Here is a 22,555-nt window from a genome sequence, read left to right on the forward strand (position 1 = left end):
CATGTTGTGCTGGTCACTTTTAAACCCTTGTCTTCTGATGTTCAATGCATATAAGGGCCAGAGATCATCGCAGTAAGTGAACCCAAGAAAAACCCTGCCAAGGTCATATCATACCAAAATGTGCATTGCTGAAAAGTTTTTGGAACTGTGGATGTTTGATTACTGTCACGGGTACCCACAATTAATCAAAAAATAAAAATAAACCCAGTACAGCCTGCAGGACGCATGCATGTAACTGCAGTGGCACAGTTCATAGTTTACAAATAGTGTTGGTGTTCGAATTCGGCATAACTAATTCAGAACACTTGAATACTGCTGCAAACCACACTTCAGTACCATTTTATTACTGAACAAGCAGAGAGAGTTAGCTGAACTTTACTAATTCCTCTTCACGACATGTTTTACCTGACTCCCGATACTTCCTCGTTCCTGCTTTGGAAGGAGGAGTCATCACAGTCAATGCACTGTGAAGTGCAGGTAGTGAACTCCCCCTGACCCTGTCTATTTGTTTGGTACTGAAATGGTCCTGAAGTGTGGCATGCTACAGTATTCAGGTGTTCTGAATTGCTTATGCCAAAATTGAACACCATCACCATTCACAAACCTTTCTTATTTTGGGATATGATCCAGGAAAGTTGAGGCTGTTTTTTTAAGGTTCATTTATGCTCTCTGATGATCCTCAGCCTGGAAATCAGGTTCCTCATTTTTGTGAAAGTGCAAAATAATGTAATTCATGTACCATGTTATTTTCAAAAGACACAAGCACTTTATACATCCTGTGGACTGCTGAACCTCTGATGAGCTTATATCTTTCTGTTTTAGTCATTGTTAGAGAGGCAGGGGATTTCTCCACATGCAATATCTCGTATCCCGGGTGAGAAGCCTCATCTTCCCTTCCACCATGGCATGTCTCGGACCAAGTCTGTGGGTAAGATACACTTATGCCTAAACTACATGCACTGTTGTTTACCTTACTAGAGTGCATGCAAGACGTGTGATAGTCTATCAGTGCAACATATTTGTAATATTTATACAGTATATTTCATGCACACTGACCTAGCTGAATAAAGAAACTGCCAGCTGGACAGAATGGAAGCACTGGACAGAATGATTCATATTATTTATTTTAGCTGTTAAAGCTATAGCGCCTCTCTAATCTGTTTCAGACCCCTAATCAGTCCTCTTGTTTCATTGTAACATACTACTTCAGCATTGACACTTGCTGTTCATTTTTGTTACTATTATGAGACCCAAAAATTCAGAATTGTGTGGGTACACACACACACCACACACACACACACACACGCCACACACACCCACACACACCACACACACTCACTCACACACACACACACACCACACACACACACTCACACACACACACACACAGTAAATATATATTTTTGAGGTTTTTTATATGTGAAGAGAGGAGGTTAATTACAAGACCCTAAAAGAAGCTTCAAGCTAACGTGAAGTGGTAATAATGAGAAAAACAAATATCTATATATATATCTATATATATATATATATATATAGTCCTAATATTAAATAGGACTTTCTAGGGATCTCAGTTGAATGACAGTTTTTCATGCTTTACAAAATATTAAGGTAGACAGCTAGGAGATAGAGAGAAAGCCACAAGATATAGAGAAAGAGCGCGGCAACAGCTAGATAGGTCATGAGACAGACAGGCAGTAGGAGGGAGAGAGAAAGAGGGCCACAGGCATATTAAGTGGAGAAGACAGGACACGGTAAAAGAGAGAAGTATCAGGTATTTTAAGGAGATGCCCAACATTTGCATAACACCTCCACCACTACTGTTCCTCTACCCTATACTTATAGTATTATTTGAGCTGTAGATAGTGTTATATTTGCCTCATATTTAGTGCTTTGTATTTCAGCTCAAAATATGTGTTCCCTTTTGCCCTCAAAACTTTGTCCTACATTGTAGTTGTGACGCTCTAATGATTTTTGTCAAATTTCTGAAGTGCTTTCACATGTTATGTTTCTAGCTGCCCTCCTTTCCAGGCCATATTAACACAGAGGTCTTGAAAATTTTTACAACTACATATTGTAGCTTTATCAACTGATTCTTGGCTATCCTGTGTGCGTTTTCACACATCTTTTACAGCACATGTTGTTTTGAATATTGACCTTTTAAAGGGACTCTGAGCAGTGCAAAAACTATGGAAAGTTGCATATCATTTTAAAGCTCTCTTTCTCCTCTTTCCAATGATATATAAACCGCCACCCTACGCCTTTTAGTTTTCGCTATTTTCGCGATTGAAATTGCAGCGACCGCAATTTCGATCGTGAAAATAGAGAAAACTAAAAGGCTTAGGGCGACGATTTATGTGTCATCAGAAAGAGGAGAAAGAGAGCTTTAAAATGATATCCATCTTTCCATAGTTACTTGTATTACACAGGACGACACTTTCCCCAGTGTCAGCAGCTCCGTTCAGCAGAATGGAGCTGCTGACTTTAGGAAAAAGTCGCCCTGTGTAATACAATGTAACTATGGAAAGATGGATATCATTTTAAAGCTCTCTTTCTGACGACACATAAATCGTCGCCCTACGCCTTTTAGTTTTCTCTATTTTCACGATCGAAATCATGGTCGCTGCAATTTCAATCGCGAAAATAGCGAAAACTGAAAGGCGTAGGGTGGCGGTTTATATATCGTTGGAAAGAGGAGAAAGAGAGCTTTAAAATGATATGCATCTTTCCATAGTTTCTGCACTGCTCGGAGTCCCTTTAAGGAGAATAACTTGCATGGTTTGACTTAACATCCATTTCCTATTGACTGAAATAACATGGGAACATCCAAAAGCCATATTTGTTTTGTACCCAATTTGTAGGTTTGTCCTTATATTATCCTACTGTTCATAAATTGTCAGTCTAATTAGGAATATGTGGCACTGCTTTAAAACTGTGGTGCTTAAAGCACCTTTATCTCTTTATGCAAGGGCACTCATAGGAAGATTATACTGTGTGATTTTAAATCACCCATACAGCACTAAAATCAATGCTTTGGTTGTAGAGACTAATGTTGCTGATAGCAAAGCATTCTGGGAGTGTTTTGTCCCACTTCTTTGGTGACGTAGCCTTTGGACTGTCGTGATGCAGAGCATAAATGATCTTGGTCTGTGCAGCCACAACACTAATTTCATGTACATGTGTGCTTTACAAGCACATGGTATGGGCTTTAAAGTGTATATGCCGTTTTCTACAAGTGCCCTTGCATTTGGTTCTACTATAAAGTGTTACCTTAGTGTGTTTATCAGATGAATGCTTATTGGGGATGTATAAAGAACAGTGTTATCAATGCATGTGGGAAGCAAGACCGTTATAGAAAGATTTATATGGAAGCTGTTCACTGTGTTAAAGTTCTAATACTTTTTTTCTTATTAGGTGAAGATGAAAAGCTGTCAGATTCATTCCTTGATGGACGTTTTCCACGCAGCACCTCCATGCAGGATTCTTTAAGGGAAGGTCCTGGAATACCACCTCCTCCACAAAAAACTGCTCCCCCACCTCCATCCCCTTATTACTTTGATACAGGACCACCACCTGCTTTCTCTCCACCACCTCCTCCAGGTAGAGGGTATGACACCGTGCATTCTAGCTTTAAACCAGGTATTGAAGCCAGGTTTCATGGCCTTCAACATGGAATGGGATCTGCAGAGCTATTAAGCATGGATCGTGCCCTTCCCCCTCCTGATCGTCAGAAGCGTGCCCGTTCCATGATTATTCTTCAAGATACGTCTCATCTTCCTGTGGAGCCTACAAGTATTCCTAGACCTGGTCCGTCACCAACCCCTCCAGAAAAATTAAAACGTCGAAGTCGGCCTGTAGATAATCCTTATGCTAATATGGGTTTCTTTGCACCAATGAAGCCTCAGCGCAAAAAAAGTCCCCTTGTGAAACAACTCCAAGTGGAAGATGCTCAAGAGCGAGCTGCACTAGCTATGGCTGGGGGCTACTCACGTGATCCTTCACCATCTCGGCGCAGTCCGCGACAGAGCATGATGGACTTGGGAACTGCACACCATGATCCACTTGGTAGTCCGTTTGCAACAGCACTTGCCGGAGTAATGAAAGAGCGTGAACGAAGGCTGGATGAGAAGCGCAAATCCACAGTCTTCCTTTCAGTTGGAGCATTGGAGGGAACTCCACCTTCCCCAGATCTCCCCTCCCTACAACCTTCACGCTCTGTTGATGAGCGATTACTGGGGAGTCGTGATGTCCTCCTACCATCTCCAGGATCCTCTCTTAAGTCTCTGATGTACAGTAGTCCTCATTCTACATTTATCCATCCCTTGACTGGTAAGCCTCTTGATCCCAACTCACCTCTTGCACTTGCGCTGGCCGCAAGGGAACGTGCACTTTCTGCCCAGGCACCATCTCCCCCTCCTCCAAGGACACCTACTCCAGTAAGGAGTCCAGATTCAGACAGAGCTCCTCCACTCTTTCTGGAAATTCAAACCAAAGAGGGGGAGATGGGAATGGAGTTAGAAGGTTCAGCATCACCTATCTACAGCCCTTCAGGGGCATCAGTAAAGGGCCAATGGGGTACCCATCTAAGAAGGGATGTAGAGGCTCGTGCAGAAAAAAGCCCAGACAGATCTGAAAGCAAATCAGAAGAAAGAAAGCCCATGATTTTAAGCATAGTTGACACCTCTCAGCAGAAGACAGCAGGGCTTATAATGGTGCATGCTACCAGTAATGGAACTGAAGAGCAAGAACAGGAACCACCAGCTACTACTGACCAGCAAGAAGTTACACAGCCCCAAGATACTGAGGAGAAGGCCCTTTCAAGTTCTTCTTCTGATAAAACGTTAGGGCAGGGAAGCTCAGAGGAGGAAGTTGAACCTTTTGGGGCCAATCTGCCACCAGCCATGCTATCCTCCAGTGATGAGGAAACTAGAGAAGAACTCAAGAAAATTGGACTATTGCCTCCTCCTGATGCTTTTGCCAATGGAATCTTTGTCACCAAACCCGGCACCCCTATCAGCCAATTGACTCGGCCTGGTACTTTGGCTGTGCCATCTGCCAAGCAAGCTAGTGGTGTACCACCCTCAGGGAAGCCTTCTGATACCCCACTCCCCCATCCAGAGTCAGCAACTGACTCAGGTGTGGAAGAAGTGGATACCAGAAGTTCGAGTGACCACCATCTGGAGACCACAAGCACCATCTCTACTGTGTCCAGCATGTCCACTCTATCCTCAGAGAGTGGGGAGCCCACTGACACCTACACCTCGTATGCTGACGGTCAAACTTTTATACTCGAGAAGCCACCAGTGCCTCCAAAGCCCAAACTCAAGTCTCAACTGATGAAGGGCACCGTGACCTTCAGGGACCCCCTGCTCAAACAGTCCTCGGACAGTGAGCTCATTGCCCAGCAGCAACTTGCAGCGGGCCGTCCGCGCTACCTCTTTCAGAGAAGATCTAAGCTATGGGGAGACCCGGTGGAGAGTCGACCCCTTTCCCATGGGGGACCTGTTGAAATAGAAAAGCCGTCTGTTATTGGAGAGATTAGTTCCCGACTTCAGCTGCTAAACAAGGACACGCGGTCACTGGGGGAGGAGCCATCAATTCCGGGAATGGACCCTGGCAAGAAGTCTCCAGTGGTGGCGGCTCGGTAAGAAATGGGCAGTTTCTTGTTGATTGGCTTGGAATCATCAATACACTAGCAATACACTAAGGGCTAGTGCCTTCATGTTAGCACTGTGCAATGCCAAATTAGTATTTAGAGTAGACTGCTGAACAGAAGTTATGCTTTGCAGAATAATTATAATATATCAAGTTAGTTTTAGGTTTTTTTTTTCATTGCTCTGTGATATTACACCTGTCTTACATCTTTGACATCCTTGTTTTAGGAAATTTTATAACATAGCTTATGCTTTGGAAACAGTTGTATTTCCATTTATCCAAAATGCGTATATATGGTAAACGTTCTCATTTTCATACAGAGTTCTACTACAAACTCCTCCAAGATACACTTTGAAATTTAATGTACCACATGTTTGTAGCTATTTGTGGCTTTGTTGCATAAATCCATGTGTTGCCACTAACACTGTTACTGATACACAACCCCCAACGATTTAACATACAGAAGTATGTGTATGTCTTTTTGCCTCCTTTATGTGGATGTACAGCTCTTTCACTGCTTCACTGTGATTCTAAGTTTGATTGTATATGTGTTACTGTGGTACTTATTCCACCTTCTGCTAATTCTATAAATGTTCATATGCCAAATCAATTGAGGCACCTTTGGAGTTCACCATTTAATTACCTGTTATCGCTATTCTCCCGATATGGGTGCAGTGATTTCCAACTATATAAGGTAGCTAATGCTGCTTCTTCTGCAAGGTAAAGTATGCAGCAATATTTTTTAAAACATTTTTCCTGTTTATCAGGTAAAATATTTACAAAACATTCCTGAATGTATGCTTTTTCAATATAAAACAGATTCTTTTATCCACCAACAGCTTATCCTTTATTATCTTAGGGCCTATTTCTACTTGTGTGGAATCTGCGGCGTTTCCCCACATGCGATTTGCAGTTTACCGCAGAAGACATCCAAATCCCTATAGCATGGCACAGCTACAGGGATTCGGATGCATACTCGCATCTCCGTACCTGCTAGCTTAGTGTAAACAGACCCTAACTGTGGCCATGGGTTCCACTCCCTGACCAATACCAGGCCACAAGGCTTTTAACATTAGGGGAGTACCTTGGAAGGGGGATGGAAAATTCCCACCAACTGCCCTACAAAGTATGCCTGTTATAATGTTAGGGACAAAAGGTTCTACCCTATAGGTATCTAGGAAAACATGGGGTTAATACTGTAGGGTGGCTTGTATTGCTCTCTTATCACCCTTTTGTTCTGAGCCTTCCCTGTTACCTATAAAGGGTTAAAAAGTGCACTGGCAATGCTTATTTAAAATGATTTAATGAGATTAACACATAGGTTAAAATCTAATACAATTATCTTATTTTCATAGGTGTTATATATTTTTCTCCTGTTCTTACTTTTCTTTTGCTCTTCAGTGGCTTGATTTCAGAACACCACTTCTACCATCTGTACACTACCAATTGGTGTATCCCTAACAAAACCAAACAAGGACCCTGGCATTGGTCTATTTGAATTTCCTGCTAAGTCTTATTTTAATTTTCTGCCAAAGATTCCCATTTGTCCAGATGAAGGACCAATGAGAACATTGGGCCATTTGATCTAATTGGATTCTTTAGCAACAGATATGCCTCAGTGGGAAATCAAAATTTGAATTTCTTGCTAAGGCTTATTTGAATTTGCCATCTAGGATTCCTGTTGGTCCAATAGAAAGCTTAAGTTTGAAATTCAATCATACCTATCCCAGGGTTAGGGATCCTGGTAAGTGTGTAGTGGAGAAGCAGTGCATACCAGTGGCTGGGAGTTATTGTGTGATTAAAGGAACACTATCAGTGAAAGAAATTTTGTGCAAACATCTTTAATGAATGTAAAAAAAAGTAAATAAAGGAGTCAGCATTTGTGCAGTTTTTTTTCTTTCGTATACATGTAAGGCAGTGTGCCCTGAACAGCAGTGCAGTCTATTCCCTGCATTCTCCACCCAAACGAGATTTGTCACGTGGTCACCGCAGTAAGATGAGGAGCTCCTGCTTCTATTATGCCTGGCTAATAGGATGTAAGAGGAGCGAGAGTGTCTTTGCTACATGACAAATCTCATTCAGATGGGGAATGCAGGGAATAGACTGCACTGCTGTTATACATCTTCGGGGTCACCTACAAACATGGACTACTCCTGTGCTCTGTCACAGTCAGTGTCCTCAGGGCGCACTGTCTTACAGGTACATGAAAGAGAAAAAACACAGCACAAAAAAATATATATGCGGACTCCTTTATTTACATTGTTTTTACATCCATTAACAATGTTTGCACAAAAGTGCTTTCTTTGATAGTTTTCCTTTAAGGCAGAAGAATATATATAAATAATACACATTTTTAAAACCTGTGTTTATTTTATTGAACTATTTTTAAATAGTTCTGTCTCCTCAACATTGAGAGAAGGATGCAAAATACTAAAACCAAAAACCATATGGACTGGTGTTGACATTGGCTTGTGCAATCCTAGCCTAAATAGTTGATAATAGTTGATCAGCGCTGCATAATATGTTGGTGCTTCATAAATATAATAAATAATAATAATAAGTAGTAAATATGTACGGTAATTTGTTTCGTAGGGTTTTTTTGGGGCTAGGTTGGTGAGGTAATGCAGATCTTTTTTCTTGAAGAAAATTATTTTTCCATTTTACACACACTTTGCATATTTACTGTAGTTGTGCAGCGATTTGAAAAATATTACTACAGGTCCAAAGCAATCTACTCTAATAATATTGAAATATATTGACCCTCACATTTCACAGCTCTTGGTAAGATTTCCTTAAGATTGTTTAAAGACCTGAACTGTTCCAATCAAAAGTAGAAAAACATGTGAGGAATAAATGAGAGATCTCTTAATTCTGGTGTAACTAGGATACTCCTCTAGCAGCTACTATTATACTTTTAAAGAGACTCTGAAGCCTCACAAAAACCCAGTTTTTACTTTACAGTGCTATTTAGTATTATTGCCCTACCTAAAACTCTTCATCCCCGTGCCTAAACACTTAATTAATCCCCCCAAAATCTCCCGGGGAAAAAAATCCACGACTTTCCAGGTCATGGATTTTGCTGCCCAGGGGAGGCAGAGCTGTGGGCTGTAGGTCTGCCTCCAGTCCAATCAATCTGTGCTGATCACCGCCTCTCACCGCCCTTCTCAGTGAAAGAAGACTGAGAGGGGCGGGGGGAGTCAGAGATCTGCGCAGATTGGAGTAGAGGCAGAGCTACTGCTCAAAGCTTTGCCTCTATGCGTAAGCGATCCCTCAATCTTCCCCAGGGGATTTCGGGTGGGATTAATTGAGTGTTAAGCTGCGGGGATGCAGCGTTTCAGGTAGGGAATTAATACTAAAAAGGACTGTGTAGTAAAAACGGGGGTTTTTGCGAGGCTTCAGTCTCTCTTTAAAACTGGTCATAGGTTACAGAACCACCACTTTGGGGTAAAAATTACTAGAAGGGGTTATGTGATCTCCATCTGCTTCACCTTCCTTTAGCTTTCCCTGAATACTTTATAATGCTTTCCTTGATGTTACAGTGGGCTTTTTAAGGTGACTGATTTCTTACAACAGTACCAAAAAGTATGTTGTTAAACAACGATACCCACATACTTTCCTTTTTTGTATCTTTGAACAGAATAATCCAGAACTTGCTTTATGTCTGATAAATGTATGAAGACATCTAGGACAACCAGTTCTAGTAAAAGATATTGCCATGTTTGGAGTAATTTAATAGGTTTTACTTCCCATTGCAGTTGAAAAGAACCATTGTCAGTTTCCTCAAGAGGTCTCATAACTTAAATCACTCCCAATAAAAGCTTATTTCTTGTTTAAAGTCAAGTCTGTTTTAGCATGAGCTACAGTAGTGAGCACAGCAGGACACCCAGAGCTTAGAGAAAAATATAACTTGTAGTAGGATAACGTTGAAAATACTATACTGTATAAAACATTAAGATACTCCAGATTTGCAATTATTTGAATTTTTTTGAAAACACCAGAGTTTGAATACTTAAGACAAATGTGTATTTCAATGAAAGCTAGAATAGAAGTAAAGCCAAGACTCCACTTAAACAGGGAAAACCGAGTTCCCTGCAGTCTTTGACGCATAGTCTAATGATAGATCATTGCTAATGTTTTGGAAATGTGCAGTTCTTCTGCTTTAGTTATTTATTAGGGGTTAAGTGTTTTTAATGCTTATTTGTTTTAGTATTAATTAGTTTTGAACCCCAACTCTATTCCTATGTAAGCCTTTTATCACTGCATAGAAATCTTTGATGAGCTAATGTCAGATAAATCACTGATGAAAAGCCCAGATTGTTACCTGCCCCTTTGCAGTGTGAACATCAGGATGAGACAGTCAAAGAAGAGCAGCAGCCCTACCCACACAACTTAAACGCAGCTCCATCAGCTCAGCTACTTCAGATCATGTGATCATTTATGTTTGGATTTTAGCTACAGAAGTCTTTACCTTAAATAATAAGTAAAAAGAGAGATTATTAAGATATTCTAGTTTGATTTGCTTATGTATATTTGTTTTGTTTTGTTTCAGTGTTTTGTTCTACCGGTTGATGGAATGGGTGACGTTAGCAGTTTTGTAGATAGAAGCATTTCTTAGCTTCTCTGCTTTAGTATACATGTTTGTTATGTTACGTTAACTAAGACCAACGACGCGCCAACTTAGTTAATTTAGAAAAAATCATTAAGTCCCCATCCGCCGGTGGTAGAGTGCCATATCTTTAGAATATTTTATATTTTCATGATTAAAAAGTAGTTTAGTACTTATTCTAATGGATTAAAACACACATTTCATAAATGACTATACATTGTTGTTAACCATGGGCAATGGGAAGTATCCCTAAGAAAATATCTGACTAAAGACTCTTGAAAGCTAAACCTTAAAAAGATCCACTGGCAAAAATAACTTCTATGATGCTTCAAGTGCACTAACATGACTACAATCATCTAACTTACTACTACTAGAAATAATGTTCATGTAAATGGACTATATTGTGTTTTTAAAAGATTTTTGGAACTGTAGATGCTACTGCAAAATATACTGTTGTTAGGATCTATGGTTTGGCCCTTTATTGGGATTCGAATTAAACACTGTTTGAGAGAATTCACCAGTCCATATCTTTACTAAAGCTAGTAGCACTTTTTTTTTTAAAAAAAATTACTAAATTATCAGAAATTAAAACACTGTACACTTTTATAGGGGTGTGTCCCTTTAGAATAGTATTTTTATGAAGTATAATAGAAAATGGCCCTGCGCCTTCCCAAGCCACATTCTGTCATCTTACTTCCCATATTTACATCATTTGTATTTCTAATAGTGATACCTGGGTGACTGGCCATAATCTTTAGCCAATCAGTGCTGCCCAAAACAGCTCTGTGTACAGGTAGAAGTACTAATGATATAAAGACAGGAAATTAAGTCAATTAAAAGCAACCTAAAGTGAGAGGAATATGGAGACTCCCATCATCATTCCCTTACAAACAATGCCAATTTCTTGGCTGTCAAACCTGCAACAAGCATGCTTCCAGTGACCACATTCAAAGCATCTGATCTGCCTGCTCATTATGGGTCAATTACTTAAAGGACAGCTATCAAAGTTAACTAAAATTCTTAATGTCACATATATTTCCATTAATTACTAGCAAATAGCAATGCAAATGTTTTTTTTTATCTTTTCATGTTTTATATGACGAAAATGACATTTACAGACAACAGTTCTCACAGTGGGCATTACTGTGGAGGACTGTGCCCAGCACATCCAGCATACAGAAACAATCTTCACTGGCTCTAATACTGTGACTGGAATCTGTTCAGAATGATAGAAAGCAAAAATATAGCTTCAAATGTGTGTAAAAAATCAACAGCTGAAGCTCTGTGTTACTGTCTGTGTGTCTCTCTCTGCCACATAGTTTAAAGTAAACAGTTTTCAGCCAGGTCACAGTTCACCTCTGCTTCCCCCTCCCCCCCCCCCCCCCCCAATGCCTACACAAAATTGTTACCAAACAGCTGGTAAACGCTGCTTTTTTTCACACAGGCTGTGCTGAGAGACCTCTGAAAAGCATTTTAGTGTTGTTGGCTAAAAGCTCTATAGGTATGTGGGGTTTACAGAAAAACTGTTTCTTTGATAGTTGTTTTTTAAAGTAGAGCACAAGCACAGAACTGTGCAACTGGCATTGTGTATTAAAAAATTAATATTTTTCTCACTTCAGGTTTTCTTTAAAGTCATCTCTGGGCATGCTTCTTTAGAATCAAAATATTAAGAAAAATTGCTTACTGACTCCCATGTTTGTGCATTGAACCCTAAGGAAAGTCCATCTTCCATTGTTGATGGGTATTTTCACATAGGTACTAGTAGAATGTTAGAAATTATTTTCTTATGAATAAACATAGATTACAGCTAATCTGGTGACAGGGACCGAACTCTCTGCTGGTTTTTCTTGCTAATTTCTTTGTGTGGGAGGTGCAAGATACTTTGTACAATGCAATAGAGAACTGTGCACTGACATCCCGCTGCCTAGACTTTCATATGAAAGGAAGTTAGCAATTTATCTTTCAAAGGCACAAGGGAAACGTTTGATCCTGTATTAATTATCGTCCTTGTTCATATCTTTTATTCATAATATTACTTATAGTTCATTATTATCTTTAGTAAAGATTTCATTCTGAACCTATAAGCCATTTTTAATGAAGCATGATAGCTTAGTGTTGTAAGGCATGAGGCTTGAATGCGTACCGTATCATAATTGAATAAAGCCTATTGGTTAGACATGGTCACATATAATGACCTTTACTGTACACGGTATACATGAATCAGCCTTAAATTATGTATAGATAATGTAAGCCTTGCAATCCTAAACCATCATTGTCATTTCATGTACTTCATATTTTGTTGAGGTTTAACTACTTCCCGACCGCCGTATAGACAAATGGCGGCCGGGAAGCAGACGCCGCAAGGACCGCCGTATTGACAAATGGCGGCGGTCCTTGTTTGGGCATGGGCGGAGCGATCGCGTCATCCGTGACGCGATCCTCCGCCTGTCGCCGCTCACTCGCCGCAACATCCCGCCGGCCATACGGAAGCGCCGGCGGGATGTTAACCCGACGATCGCCGCATACAAAGTGTATAATACACTTTGTAATGTTTACAAAGTGTATTATACAGGCTGCCTCCTGCCCTGGTGGTCCCAATGTCCGAGGGACCACCAGGGCAGGCTGCAGCCACCCTAGTCTGCACCAAGCACACTGATTTTCTCCCCCCCCCCACCCCAGATCGCCCACAGCACCCATCAGACCCCCCCCTGCCCACCCCCCAGACCCCTGTTTGCACCCAATCACCCCCCTAATCACCCATCAATCACTCCCTGTCACTATCTGTCAACGCTATTTTTTTTTATACCCCCCTCCTGCCCCCTGCTCCCTCCTGATCACCCCCCCACCTCCCAGATTCTCCCCAGACCCCCTCCCAGACCCCCCCCCCATGCACTGTATGCATCTATCCCCCCTGATCACCTGTCAATCACCTGTCAATCACCCGTCAATCACCCATCAATCACCCCCTGTCACTGCCACCCATCAATCAGCCCCTAACCTGCCCCTTGCGGGCAATCTGATCACCCCCCCACACCAATAGATCGCCCGCAGATCCGACATCAGATCACCTCCCAAATCCATTGTTTACATCTATTCTCTCCTCTAAACACACACTAATTACCCATCAATCACCCATCAATCACCCCCTATCACCACCTGTCACTTTTACCTATCAGATCAGACCCTAATCTGCCCCTTGCGGGCACCCAATCACCCGCCCACACGCTCAGATTGCCCTCAGACCCCCCCTTATCAATTCACCAGTGCATTCATTACATCTGTTCTTCCCTGTAATAACCCACTGATCACCTGTCAATCACCTATCACCCATCAATCACCCCCTGTCACTGCCACCCATCAATCAGCCCCTAACCTGCCCCTTGCGGGCAATCTGATCACCCACCCACACCATTAGATCGCCCGCAAACCCGCCGTCAGATTACCTCCCAAATGTATTGTTTACATCTGTTATCTTCTCTAAACACCCACTAATTACCCATCAATCACCCATCAATCACCCCCTATCACTGTTACCTATCAGATCAGACCCTAATCTGCCCCTTGCGGGCACCCAATCACCCGCCTACACGCTCAGATTACCCTCAGACCCCCCCCTTATCAATTCGCCAGGGCATTATTTACATCTATCCTTCCCTGTAATAACCCACTGATCACCTGTCAATCACCTGCCAATCACCTATCACCCATCAATCACCCCCTGTCACCCCCTGTCACTGCCACCCAACAATCAGCCCCTAACCTGCCCCTTGCGGGCAATCTGATTACCCACCCACACCAATAGATCGCCCGCAGATCCGACATCAGATCACCACCCAAGCGCAGCGTTTACTCTCTTCTAAACACCCACTAATTACCCATCAATCACCCCCTATCACCACCTGTCACTGTTACCCATCAGATCAGACCCTAATCTGCCCCTTGCGGGCACCCAATCACCCGCCTACACGCTCAGATTACCCTCAGACCCCCCCTTATCAATTCGCCAGTGCAATATTTACATCTGTTCTCCCCTGTAATAACCCACTGATTACCTGTCAATCACCTGTCAATCACCTATCAATCACCCATCAATCACCCCCTGTCACTGCCACCCATCAATCACCCCCTGTCACTGCCACCCATCAATCACCCGCTGTCACTGCCACCCATCAATCAGCCCCTAACCTGCCCCTTGCGGGCAATCTGATCACCCACCCACACCAATAGATCGCTCGCAGATCCGACGTCCGATCACCTCCCAAGTGCAGTGTTTACATCTGTTCTCTACCCTAAACACCCACTAATTACCCATCAATCACCCCCTGTCACTGCTACCTATCAGATTAGACCCCTATCTGCCCCTAGGGCACTCAATCACCCGCCCACACCCTCAGAATGCCCTCAGACCCCAGCCCTGATCACCTCGCCAGTGCATTGCTTGCATCTATTCCCCCCTCTAATCACACCTTGAGACACCCATCAATCACCTCCTGTCACCCCCTAGCACACCTACCCATCAGATCAGGCCCTAATTTGCCCCGTGTGGGCTCCTGATCACTCGGCCAAACCCTCAGATCCCCCTCAGACCCCCTTCCGATCACCTCCCCAGTGCATTGATTGCATCTATTTTCCCCTCTAACCACCCCCTGAGACACCCATCAATCACCTCCTGTCACCCCCCTAGCACTCCTATCCATCAGATCAGGCCCAATACAACCTGTCATCTAAAAGGCCACCCTGCTTATGACCGGTTCCACAAAATTCGCCCCCTCATAGACCACCTGTCATCAAAATTTGCAGATGCTTATACCCCTGAACAGTCATTTTGAGACATTTGGTTTCCAGACTACTCACGGTTTTGGGCCCGTAAAATGCCAGGGCGGTATAGGAACCCCACAAGTGTCCCCATTTTAGAAAAAAAGACACCCCAAGGTATTCTGTTAGGTGTATGACGAGTTCATAGAAGATTTTATTTTTTGTCAAAAGTTAGCGGAAATTGATTTTTATTGGTTTTTTTCCACAAAGTGTCACTTTCCGCTAACTTTTGACAAAAAAATAAAATCTTCTATGAACTCGTCATACACCTAACAGAATACCTTGGGGTGTCTTCTTTCTAAAATGGGGTCACTTGTGGGGTTCCTATACTGCCCTGGCATTTTAGGGGCCCTAAACCGCGAGGAGTAGTCTAGAAAACAAATGCCTCAAAATGACCTGTGAATAGGACGTTGGGCCCCTTAGCGCACCTAGGCTGCAAAAAAGTGTCACACATGTGGTACCGCTGTACTCAGGAAAAGTAGTATAATGTGTTTTGGGGTGTATTTTTACACATACCCATGCTGGGTGGGAGAAATTTCTATGTAAATGGACAATTGTGTGTAAAAAAAACCAAACAATTGTCATTTACAGAGATATTTCTCCCACTTAGCATGGGTATGTGTAAAAATACACCCCAAAACGCATTATACTACTTCTCCTGAGTACGGCGGTACCACATGTGTGGCACTTTTTTACACCCTAAGTACGCTAAGGGGCCCAAAGTCCAATGAGTACCTTTAGGATTTCACAGGTCATTTTGCGACATTTGGTTTCAAGACTACTCCTCACGGTTTAGGGCCCCTAAAATGCCAGGGCAGTATAGGAACCCCACAAATGACCCCATTCTAGAAAGAAGACACCCAAAGGTATTCCGTACGGAGTATGGTGAGTTCATAGAAGATTTTATTTTTTGTCACAAGTTAGCGGAAAATGACACTTTGTGAAAAAAAACTATTAAAATCAATTTCCACTAACTTGTGACAAAAAAATAAAAACTTCTATGAACTCACCATACTCCTAACGGAATACCTTGGGGTGTCTTCCTTCTAAAATGGGGTCATTAGTGGGGTTCCTATACTGCCCTGGCATTTTAGGGGCCCTAAACCGCGAGGAGTAGTCTTGAAACAAAAATGACCTGTGAAATCCTAAAGGTACTCATTGGACTTTGGGCCCCTTAGTGCAGTTAGGGTGCAAAAAAGTGCCACACATGTGGTATCGCCGTACTCGGGAGAAGTAGTATAATGTGTTTTGGGGTGTATTTTTACACATACCCATGCTGGGTGGGAGAAATACCTCTGTAAATGACAATCTTTTGATTTTTTTTACACACAATTGTCCATTTACAGAGGTATTTCTCCCACCCAGCATGGGTATGTGTAAAAATACACCCCAAAACACATTGTACTACTTCTCCCGAGTATGGCGATACCACATGTGTGGCACTTTTTTGCAGCCTAACTGCGCTAAGGGGTCCAAAGTCCAATGAGCACCTTTAGGCTTTACAGGGGTGCTTACAATTTAGCACCCCCCAAAATGTCAGGACAGTAAACACACCCCACAAATGACCCCATTTTGGAAAGTAGACCCTTCAAGGTATTCAGAGAGGGGCATGGTGAGTCCGTGGCAGATTTCATTTTTTTATGTCGCAAGTTAGAAGAAATGGAAACTTTTTTTTTTTTTTTTTCTCACAAAGTGTCATTTTCCGCTTACTTGTGACAAAAAATAATATCTTCTATGAACTCACTATGCCTCTCAGTGAATACTTTGGGATGTCTTCTTTCCAAAATGGGGTCATTTGGGGGGTATTTATACTATCCTGGAATTCTAGCCCCTCATGAAACATGACAGGGGGTCAGAAAAGTCAGAGATGCTTGAAAATGGGAAAATTCACTTTTTGCACCAGAGTTTGTAAACGCTATAACTTTTACCCAAACCAATAAATATACACTGAATGGGTTTTTTTTTATCAAAAACATGTTTGTCCACATTTTTCGCGCTGCATGTATACAGAAATTTTACTTTATTTGAAAAATGTCAGCACAGAAAGTTAAAAAAATCATTTTTTTGCCAAAATTCATGTCTTTTTTGATGAATATAATAAAAAGTAAAAATCGCAGGAGCAATCAAATAGCAGCAAAAGAAAGCTTTATTAGTGACAAGAAAAGGAGCCAAAATTCATTTAGGTGGTAGGTTGTATGAGCGAGCAATAAACCATTAAAGCTGCAGTGGTCTGAATGGAAAAAAAGTGGCCGGTCCTTAAGGGGTAGAAAGCCCTAGGTCCTCAAGTGGTTAAGTGCTCACTCTGAACCCAGAGCAACCTGACATGCAACTGTTACATTCAATTCAGTTCACTCCTCTCCTTTACATCGCTGTTGGTCTAAAACATACATGTCAAATTCCGGCCCGTTGGCCAAATCTGGCCCTCTGAGCCATCAGATTTGGCCCTCCGGTGGTTTCCCCACTTTGCATTATATTTGGTCCACTTTAGACCACCAGAGAAGCTATATTGGAGGGTAATCTCTAGATCAGTGTTTCTCAACATTTTATTGGTATTTACCCCTTTTAAAACCCTGAACTCACCAAGTACCCCCTAGCATAGTAAACATTATCATAAGTACCCCTTGACAAATATATATTTAATCATAATACATGATAATTGGTTCTAAACCATTTCCAAGCATTTACTATTGCTTTTAATTAGTTAAAAAAACGAATTTGGTGTTGTTTAAATAAAGACATCCTTTTTCTAAAACTCTACATTTGTTGTTCTTGGTTAAGTATATCAAGCCAGAGTACCCCCTGGAACCATCAGAAGTACCCCCTGGGGTACGCGTACCACACATTTAGAAACCTAGGCCCTAGATCACCAGGGAAGCCATATAGGGAGGGGGAACTGTACAGAAGAGGGAAGCAGGCCACTAGACACCAGGGAACTGTATAGAGGAGGGAGGAGGCCACTAGACAACAGGAAACTGTATAAGTGAGGGATGGAGCCACTAGACACCAGAAAACTGTATAGGGGAGGGAGGGGACCACTACACAACTGGGACACTGTATAGGGGAGGGAGTACCACTAAACATCAGGGAACTTGTATAGGGGATGGAGGGGGGGCTATTAGACACCAGAGAACTTTGTAAGGTAGGGAGGAAGCCACTAGACCTTGAGGGTGGCCCACGACTTGGTCCCAGTGCTCAATTCCAACCCACTTTGTATTTGAGTTTGACACCCCTGGTGTAAAACGGGCCGGGACAGACACATGAGCAAGCATCGTATAGACAAGACACAGCTGTAGTGCTTGTCCCATATTCCCCTCCACACCCATCCCCTCTTGCCTGTCATCTGTGACCTAACTGGCTGCTTTCTATGCATGCTATGTGGATGGTCGAACACAGTAAAGTGATACAAGCAGGCAGTGCTCAGAGCCTGTCTTTTCTTTGGGATACTATAACAATGAAGAACAGCCTCACTGATAGACAAGGAGGTATAGTTGCTGGGAGTGTCTTTTTTTTCACCAAGAAAAAGTTTATTGTACAAAAGGTCATAAGATCCATACACAGTTTGTCAGGGAATAAACAGACAGGTGCAACATACTGAAAAATCAGCAAATAGCGTATGCAGTGATAAATCAACATCAAAGGTAATATTCCACAATAGAGATTGTCAACACACTTGGGCCCATATGCAATTCACTTTTTCACCAGATTTTTCCCCTATGTGAAATTTTCAAACGTGTCAATAAAATGCCTTTTAAACCATCAACAGCCAAATACTCAAAATAATTTTGATAGTACTTTTTTATATACTTTTTGGTACTTTTTCCATTTCAAAGTACTAAAAAGTTATTATAAATCAATGATGAAAAATTATCGCCTAGGAGAAAACTCTGGTGAAAAAAGTGAATTGCATATGGCCCTTGGACTTAAGGGCATGAGTTCAACGGTCTTATACCTGCATCCAAAAATGAACACGGTACTGTATATTAGCTATTAACCATTTCAGCCCGCGGGGATTTTTCACCTTATGCATCGGAGCAATTTTCACCTCCCATTCATTCGCTAATAACTTTATCACTACTTATCACAATTTATTGATCTATATCTTGTTTTTTCCGCCACTAATTAGGCTTTCTGTGGGTGGTAAATTTTGCTAAGAGCCACTTTACCATAAATGCATTTTAACAGGATTAATAAGAAAAAAATGGAAAAAATTCATTATTTCTCAGTTTTCGGCCTTTATAGCTTTAAAATAATCCACGCTACCATAATTAAAACCTATGTATTTTATTTGCTCGTATGTCTCGGTTATTATACCATTTAAATTTTGTCCCTATCACAATGTATGGCGACAATATTTTATTTGGAAATAAAGGTGCATTGTTTCCGTTTTGCGTTCATCGCTATTTACAAGCTTATAATTTAAAAAAAGTTTGTAGTATACCCCCTTCAAATGCATATTTAAAAAGTTCAGACCCTTTGGTAACTATTTATGTCTTTTTTTTTTTTTTATTGTAATGTTTTTGTTTTTTTTCCATTAACATTTTTATTTGGGGAATATTTTGGTGTGGGGCATAAACAGTTAATTTTTAATGTTGTTATCTGTGTAAATTGTGATGTAAAATATGTGTAGCTGTAGTTTTACTATTTGGCCACAAGATGGCCACCTTCATTTTTTTTCCCCATCCTTGTACTTCCTGCTAAGCGGAAGTACAAGGGCGATGCGGAACTCTCTCCGGGCAGAAGAACTGAAGCCTCACAGGTGAGCGCTTCGGTTTTTCTGCGGGGGAAAGGGATCGGTGATCGGGAACCATGTTCCCTTTCACTGATCCCAGGGCTACCGGGTGGCACAGCGGGGATGCGGGGGCGCGCCCGCGATCGCGGGCGGGAGCGCGCCCAAGCGCGGGAGCGCTGCAGAGCTGCCGCCCGGACGTGAGCTTCACGTCCGGGCGGCGGAAATGGTTAATAAGGTAAACATAATGCACTAAACCTAGGATAGTAAGGCACATGGGCCCATATGCAATTCACTTTTTCACCCAAGTTTTCTCACAGGAGATAATTTTTCATCTTCGATTTAAAATAACTTTCCAGCACTTTTCAACTGAAAAAGTACCAAAAAGTAGGTGAAAAGGTACTATCAAAGATATTTTGAGTATTTTCTTGCTTTCTGGTGGCTTGAAAGGCATTTTATTGATGCGTTTAAAAATATCAACTAGGAGAAAACTTAGGAGAAAAAGTTAATTGCATATGGACCATGGTGCTTTGCAGAGTTGTTAAAGAGAGTCTGAAGCTTTCTAAATTACCTCTTTTTTTAGCCAGTCTTCTTAAGCATTAATGGCTTAGGTGAAACGCTGCTATCCCGCAGCAAAACAAGGCTTTAATCACCATGAAATCCCCGGAGCAAATTGCGGGGCTCCTTCCTGTTGGAGGCAGAGCTTTGAGATGCCTCCATTTGCGTCTATCTCCCACGGATCTCCGCCTCCTCCCGCCCTCTTAGTCTTCTTTCACTGAGTGGGGTGGGAGGAGGTGGAGATCCGCAGGAGATTGACGCGAATGGAGGCATAGCTGCAGCTCAAAGCTGTGCCTCTCCAGGCAGCAAAATCCACAACTTTGAAATTTGGGGGTGATTACAGCCTTGTTTTGGCGCAGGATAGCAGTGTTTCAGCTAAGCCATTAATGCTGAAGAAGACTGGCTAAAAAAAAGGTAATTTGGGAGGCTTTAGAGTCTCTTTAAGTGGAGCAGGAGGGAGCAACCACCGACAATTGGGTTACAGTCAACTGAAAGTATCTTTAGTAAATTACTTGACTAAAAGACTTCCATAATGAGAATCTAGGGTTTCAACACTTCCAAGTTGCTCAAAATGAACACCGAATGCCAGTGGCGTAGCTAAGAAACTGTGGGCCCCGATGCAAGTTTTACATTGGGCCCCCCCCCCAAAGCACTCTATACCATACCTCCCAACTTTTTGAGAAAGAGGGATACTTAAGCCACGCCCCATGCCACACCCCTGATCACGACCCACCCCACCCCTAGTCACGCATACCTTACAGATTTCATAAGAAAAATATGTTTTATAATTTAAACCACACTGGTCCTTTCTATACTGGTTCATTTTCCTTCATATTAACATTTAAAAATTAGTAGTATATCAATCTAAAGGATGGTAATAAAGTTTAGAGTCAATCACACACATTTTTAGTAGAGAAATATATATATTTACATAGAAAGAGGGACAAAGTCCTGAAAGAGGGACAAATGAGGAAGAAAGGGGGACAGGGCTCCCAAAGAGGTACTGTCCCTCCAAAAGAGGGACAGTTGGGAGCTATGATATACATAACAATTGATATGGCGCACCAAAACCTACCAATGGCAACTACAGTGTCAGAGGTGCAAGAAGGGGATGGAGAACAGTTTGTTGACTACCACTATTCAAAGCATCTATAGAAGTGATTATTACGAGCACAGGACCAATAGAAAGCTAATATTTTAGTTGGGGGAGGGCACTTTGGGGCCCCGATGCGGTCGCTACCTCTGCAACCCCTATTGCTACGCCCCTGGCGAATGGGCAATACATTACGTAGTTGATTAAGAGATTTACCTTTCTTGACAGAATAATAAAAAAAAAAAAAACTTCCAAAAAAGCTCTAGTTCATCTTCCTAGATGTTCCATTGTTAGTAGAGGTGAATAGGGTCTATGTCATTACTGCAATTTTCATATTTGTTGCAGCTCTTCTGCAGAGATTCCCTTTAGGAATTCCCCAAAGATCACTCTACAAAAATGTTATTCAATGAAAAGCAGTTGTCCCATGTACAACTGCTTGATGTTCACATGTCATCCAGTAAAGGAAAGCAGGAGTCATAATAAATAAAGTATTGCTTATTCTATTAGGATATTCTAAAGAAACTTGGATACATTTGCTTGCACCCATAGAAAAGATGATAAATAATTGGATCAAAATTATTTTCTAAACAAGCTGTCTCCTTTAATTAGTATCACACGTGTCTCCAAACATGCGGTTAGTCATTCAGACTATTTAAATGCAGAAGAGTAATTAATCTTCTGTTTCATATCATCATGTGTCCCTCACTGAACATGGATAAGGGAACGCAAAGGAGAATTGTCTGCTGAAATCAGAAAGAAGATAATAGATATTCAAATTGAAGAAATACTTTAAGACAGTTTCCAAGCAGCTTGATGGTCGTTTGACCATCAAGAAACCGCAAATATTATTGACTGTAGCTAACATTGGGCTCAACAGAAGAAGGATAGATTCAAAGTTAGAAAACAAAAACGATAAGTCAAAATTTAGTTTGCTATAAGTCATGTTAAATCAATGCACAAAGCAGCCGTACATTTGCCATGTGCAGGTAGAGCATGGCAATTTTACTGGTACTAACACCAGTGGAGCAGCTCGGATTGTACTACAGTATTAGCGCAACAAGCATTACTGGGGTAATGCGTGCTATGCAACTTATGCAAGTAGCAT

General features: G+C 41.7%; 1 protein-coding gene across 8 annotated transcripts in view; it reads left to right on the top strand.

Annotated features, from left to right (window-relative positions):
- SHANK3 (SH3 and multiple ankyrin repeat domains 3) overlaps positions 1–22,555 on the top strand; it is a 597,458-nt gene that overhangs the window by 542,653 nt on the left and 32,250 nt on the right. For all 8 annotated transcript variants that reach the window (XM_068275859.1, XM_068275860.1, XM_068275861.1 and 5 more), the window contains 2 exons: positions 823–928; positions 3,412–5,641. In XM_068275859.1, the coding sequence (XP_068131960.1) occupies positions 823–928; positions 3,412–5,641 (2,336 nt within the window). The remainder of the gene's footprint in view (positions 1–822; positions 929–3,411; positions 5,642–22,555) is intronic.

The sequence above is a fragment of the Hyperolius riggenbachi genome, chromosome 3 (assembly GCF_040937935.1).
Source record: "Hyperolius riggenbachi isolate aHypRig1 chromosome 3, aHypRig1.pri, whole genome shotgun sequence".
NCBI lineage: Eukaryota > Metazoa > Chordata > Amphibia > Anura > Hyperoliidae > Hyperolius > Hyperolius riggenbachi.